This window comes from Pezoporus occidentalis, unplaced genomic scaffold (genome assembly GCF_034315485.1).
Source record: "Pezoporus occidentalis ecotype Australia unplaced genomic scaffold, CSIRO_AGI_Poc_V1 ctg32, whole genome shotgun sequence".
NCBI classification, from domain to species: Eukaryota; Metazoa; Chordata; class Aves; order Psittaciformes; family Psittacidae; genus Pezoporus; species Pezoporus occidentalis.
Genome location: NW_026915158.1, coordinates 4,861,902 through 4,867,901, shown reverse-complemented (window position 1 = coordinate 4,867,901; position 6,000 = coordinate 4,861,902). Strand labels below are relative to the sequence as shown.

Here is a 6,000-nt window from a genome sequence, read left to right as displayed (position 1 = left end):
TTTCCCGTGTGTCCAATACAGCGAACATCAGCTGGCTCTAAGAGGGACCCACTGCTGGCCAAGACTGAGCCCATCAGTGATGCTAGTAGCACTCTTGGATAATGTATTTCAGAAGGGGGAAAAGTTGCTGCATAACAGCAACTGCACCCAGAGAAAGAAGTGAGAATGTGTGAGAGAAACAGCTCTGCAGACTCTGTAGAAGCGCGTGCAGAAGGGGGGGGGGGGGGTTACTTTTTATTTCTAGAGTTACTACAAAAGAAAATACATAAACATTTTCTTTTTTATAGATTTATTTTTAGAAAAATCACAACGTTGATAGGAGGTTTTAATAAGTAATTTCAGGCTTGCAAAAGCTGAAGAAGGATTCAAGAGTCTGGTTAGCTGAAAGCTAGTGTGAGCCCACCATTTTATCCCTAATGAACACCGGCTTATTTCTGTTTTCTCTATACTTGGCATTGATATGAGATACCTGTTTATTCATGTAGGTAAGCAGTACATTTCATTTCTTTGTATTTACATAGATCAAATGTTTATATAAAAATCATTTTTCCACCCTCAAACACACACTTAAAGGTTTTAGTTCTTTTATCCTAAAAGCAGAAGTAGGGAAAAAGAGGTTTACAAATTAATTCCATAACAAAATACTAAGATCTGTGTAAAGCTTTCTTGCAAGCTAAGAAACATGTACAAGAAATTCTTAAATGAATTATTCTTGGCATACATCCATATTTGAATGCACAGATACATTTACATGTTTAATACCCAAATTCATGACTTCTAAGATGTTCTGTGAAATGTCATCTTTCTGTAGAACCCTTTGGCCAGGAGGCTGAAGCACATTAGTAAGACACATATTGTAAAACTGCACGAAAATTGGAAACAATTAGAATGCAAGCCAACAGAACTGGTCAGACTACACCTTCCAGACAGAACTAGTTACTAGTCCAGACTCAGTCCTTTAACTGTTATGAGTTGCAGTTTTCCATGTTTCCACAGATCTTTGAAACCTTCCTGTGGCTTTCGAGAGCAAAGGCCGCTAGTGCTTTCAGGTGAGGATGCAGTCATAGGTCCTGATAGCAATCCTTCACAAGTCCAAAAGCATTCTTCACATATATGCTATTTATATTGTTCAATGGATACTTGTGGAGTAAGGCTGGGTTGTTCTGGTCAGTCTTGCGTTTCAGCACTTTCGAACTGTAGCACTGTTTCTGTCTTTTTAGGGTGTATGACAAGCCTTCTGAATTCAACATCATTTTCTGTTAAATTTTTGGTTATGGAAGCCTGAAGATGTCAATCCCCACCCCCTAATGCTTCATCTATAACTGTTTAGACAACTACCAAACACCAATCTCACCAGATGTACAAAATCCAATTATGGTTCTGATTTGCAGATCAGGCTTTTCCACATCTGATCGGCTCAGTAGTTGCTAAGCAGGAAGAGCCAGAAAGGATGAAGGGTCTTTGTGCACTAGTTTGAGTGTTCTGAATCTGTACCAGACAGATGCAACAACAACAGAAAACCAAAAACAAAACTGAATCTTTGTCTCTTGGATGCTCTAGAACAAGTATCTCTTCCTTCTCTAGTGGGTGACCCAGGCAGTTACATGGATTGAATCAGCAGCACCCACACCCAGATTCATTATCCTACACAGTGAGCCATTTGCTTTCAAGGTGCCCACAACATACGCCAGGTTGTTTGGCTGGTACACTCACTGTGTACAGGATATTGAAAAAACTATTTGCACGCTGCCTGAAAGCAATGGCATAACAAAACACTACTTGCCTCTTTTTCTTTTGGAGATGTATGGAAAAGTTAAAAACACTGAATGGACTTTAGACACACCCATTTGTCACAGGAGTAAAGAATGTAAAGGCACAACATACTTCTACACTCCTGTCATTAAGGCCATATATTGGTGTGCAACAATGCTTCACAGGGCTAACCATACAGAAGTGCTCAGGTCTAAGGCAAACTCCCAGAGATGTTTCAAACAAGAACTATTTTCTCATGCAACTTCAGGCTCTGCTGTTAATGTTATGCTTTTTTTGTTTGTTTCCTTTTTTTTCCCCAGGCAGAATGCAGGCTCTCTGTCCAGTTTCAATGATGTTTCTTCATCATGTTTTCTTTATTTCAGTTCTCCAAAAGTGTGCGCTGAACTAAAAAGTGAGAAACAACTCAAGATTAGCACACTATGTCATTGTAAGTTATGCATTACTATGTAACAGTGTATGTGGACAACAGATTTTTTGAGCAGGCATTTGAAACTGGGGGATAAATTCAGGTAAGCAGAGGCTTGATGCTGTGAAGCCAGTACCCTGCATACCAAGGGATATTACAACCCAGATTTCTTACTCAAATAACCACATCCTGCTAGAGTGCAGCTATCTACACTTGCAGCATAACCTAACATGCAGTGTTTTGCAGAGGCAAAAAACTAAATGGAATACAGTCTGCATAACTGATAGAAAAAGTGGGTTACTGAACATAGGTGCTAGGCTGAGCCACTTCATTTTCAGGAAGTCAAAGACAAGCCTACATAAAATGTTAAAAATGCAAACCTCTTCTGCCATGCCATCTGACGTGGCTCAATGCAAGACTGCTTCTAACTAGAAGCCATGTAGGTACATCAACACTCTATCACCAAAAGCAAAGCTAATGACTGCTAACTCCCAGAACTCAGATCAGGAGTAGCACCATGCTGACCATGGTCGCCCAGTTTCTTGGTTCAAAACATGCTCATGCTTGCTTGCAAAATATAACAGAGGTATGAAATTTGGGATGTAACATGACATCAATATATAGGCAGGAGTAATCATTCATGGTAACATCCCAACTTTGACTTTATCAGTTAAAGTATGCATCATTTGATGTGTTTCACATCTGAGTTCTGGTGAACCTTAGCCAAAGTTTTGCATCTCTGAGCTGCAAATCATATGTTAGCTGCCTGTGGCAGAGGTCTTTCAATAGCACTGCTTGCTTCACTAATGCTTAGCTGAATTGCGGATATCCGTTTAACTCCCGTCCTGACTTCTATAACCAGTCACAAGAAAACATCTTCTCCATGAGTTTTATATATTTAATAGCTTAAAGAAAAAACGTTTATAAAGAGGATTATGAACCAGATGGAGTTTTTTAGCAAACTGATGAATTACCTGAGAGAAATAAGGTGTCATTTATTTAATTTTTTGTTATAAAAAAACAGAACTAGTTCTATGGGATTTAGATTAAGACCACAGAAGAATGTTCTAGTTACAAGAATATGCTACTAAGTGCAGCCCTCCTTGCCTCCAGTGTAGTTTCACCTCTGCCCAAACACTATTAACATTTTTTTGAAGAGTTCGATATGGACTTGCAATCAAAAATGGTGGTGTCCGATTCCAACAGATGCAACACACATGAGTAATGCACCTGCCAGTTATCTGCAGTTATGGATAACACTACAGGAGCTTACCAGGTGGCTCAGATTGTGCTCCCCGATGGCTTTCCATATTCACATTCTCTTCATCTGCTGGGAAACAAGCAGATGTTTAGCATTCAAATTCTCTTATCTTTCAAGTTGTTGATTAAGAGAAATAATTAATAGAAATAATTTGAGAGAAGAAATAGCACACAAGAAACTGAGCTACTGATGGCAGTTGAGTTGCCTCTGTGTTGCCTGCATTTTAGTTAATTTTAACATGCATGGTAGATGTTTCCAAACTTCCCAAATTACAAAACTGCAGTGACTGGCTGGATGATTGCTCTATCATCACCCTTCACCAGCCAGTCAGACAGATTAAAATGGACAAAACCAAAGTTTCTGCCCCACAGTACTCCCAAAGTTCCCTGATCCAAGTTATATCTTATTTTGGTGGAAAGGAAGCAGACAGCAAGCAACAGATGACTGCAGAAGGAAGAATCATATGGAAATGAACACCCAGGTAGTTGTCAGAAAACTGGTACGTAAGCAAGTACCTTGTGAAAACACAATGACAAGATTTACAGAGTTAGAAATGACAAAGTCTTTTTTCAGCATTAAAATAGTCTCTAATCCCCAGCCTCCACTCATTTTTTCTTAAAGAAATGTTTTCTCGCAGTCTCTCCTGCTTACTATTTAGCATGAAGTAGTTTCATTTTAAGAAATGCAGAGCCTAAAGTCTGTCTGCTTCTGGAAGTCTCAATTTTGGGCAAGGCATTCTTCTGACACCCCGCTTTAGATGACTAGTAAGAGAGGTTACTCCCTGTGAACACAAATTGACCATGCTATTAAACTACCTTATGTATAAGACCAATTTCTAGCTCCCATCTAAATACAAAACTGTACCTCTTCAGACAGTAGAAAACAAATCTAATTTAGAATTCTTACCGCTTTGTTTGAAACAGAGTTTCTTCTTTTGGTAAGCAATGAAACTAGATACTGCTCCAATTACAGTTGCAACCACAGCACTTACAATTCCAGCTATTGCTCCCTGAGAACCTATAAGAAATCAAACCAAAACATATATATTGTATATATTTTCAGAATCGAAAGCAGTGCCTCGAAGTAAACCCTGTGAACACTTCCAAAAAAACAATAAACTGAAATTATTACATTAAACCATAGTAATCACAGTTTGTGAATAATGAAAAGTGAATCGTAATTTTATAATCATAGATTACTTAGCAATGCCTATTGTTAAGCAACTTAAGCATGCCTGTTTTAAGTTCCATTAATTGAAAAAGCTACCTATTCATAGCCTACTATGCATGCAATCACTGTACCAGCATCTCTGAGACCTTAACACCTGTGAATCATTTGCAACATAGAGACTTTAAAGAATTATGAAAGAGCTTGAAAGTAAGAATCCTAGATGTCACAGAAGATTTTAAGATAAAACACAATACCAGCACTGATCATTCTAGCAGAATATTAGCAATATAGAAAACCCCAGGAAAAAAGCTTCAGACATGCATACACATAAATTCCTGCATTTACCCTCAGCTTCTTCACCATTATTTGGACTTGGGCCCTTTTGTTCTGTGAAAATGAAAAAAAGGGTTAGATTTTACATGTATAAAGAACAGTCACAGCATCATTGACAATCTTTTTGTCAATTAATTATGCAAAATTACAAACCATCTATTATATCCATACAGTGCTTAACTCTGGCTTTCTATTTTCAAAGCACAGCTCGAGCCAACTTCAGGCTTGGTTACTCTGTGCTTCTACTAAATGAGTGGAGCACATCTGTGAAATGTGGCTTAATCAACTTGCCCACCACCACAGAACACTCAGTGGACAGGAACAGCATATAATTTTGGGAAAGCATTCAACTGTATTTCCATGGAATCAACTATCTTCCCCTAAAATCCCTGCCTCATTTACTAAACACCTTTACAAGTCTCTTAGCAAAGAAGACAGAATTTCTGTAAATACTACCCTTGTTTGCCATCATGCAACTCATACCACTGAAAGAGCAACCTTGGCAGATGAAAACACCACACAAGTCTCAACAGACGCTTCCTGCCCCTTCCAGTTTTCACAAAGGAACCCTGGGAGGTGAAAGCTTCCAAAAAAATTAGCATCAGTAATCTCTAGGACAACTCTCTGAAGAAGTCAGTAACCAGTGGCACATCTCAACACCACATCAAGATACTTAAGCTAACTCTGATCTGGAGACATTAAAGTTGCAGTAATGCACACAGGGATGTGTTAGGATGAGCAACCTCATCCTAACGATGACCATTACTGCAGCTTGGTCCCAGTGACCATCTGTATACTGAGCTCTATGGTAACAATCAGACATGGCAGATTACTGAAGAAAGAGTTTGGTAAGATATGAAATGGTTTTATACTGCTCAGAGTAGATATACCTTACATCACTTGGAAGTCTAAGGATCATTTCGTCCTGTGGGACAGAAAAAGTCCTTGAGAACACAAGACAGACCCTCTTTTGGCCCACACCTGGGCTTCCTAACCACAAGAACTAAAAGAAACTGAGAGTATGTCACAGAAGATCTGCAAGTAACACCTGGATTCC

General features: G+C 38.8%; 1 protein-coding gene across 1 annotated transcript in view; it reads right to left on the bottom strand.

Annotated features, from left to right (window-relative positions):
• Positions 1–271: 271 nt before the first annotated feature.
• The window catches only part of CD99 (CD99 molecule (Xg blood group)), a 30,579-nt gene continuing 24,850 nt past the window's right edge, over positions 272–6,000 (bottom strand). The window contains exons 6-9 of the mRNA XM_062628664.1: positions 4,956–4,997; positions 4,347–4,457; positions 3,453–3,509; positions 272–2,157 (exon numbers count right to left, since the gene is read on the bottom strand). Of these exons, the coding sequence (XP_062484648.1) occupies positions 2,132–2,157; positions 3,453–3,509; positions 4,347–4,457; positions 4,956–4,997 (236 nt within the window). The 3' untranslated portion in view covers positions 272–2,131. The remainder of the gene's footprint in view (positions 2,158–3,452; positions 3,510–4,346; positions 4,458–4,955; positions 4,998–6,000) is intronic.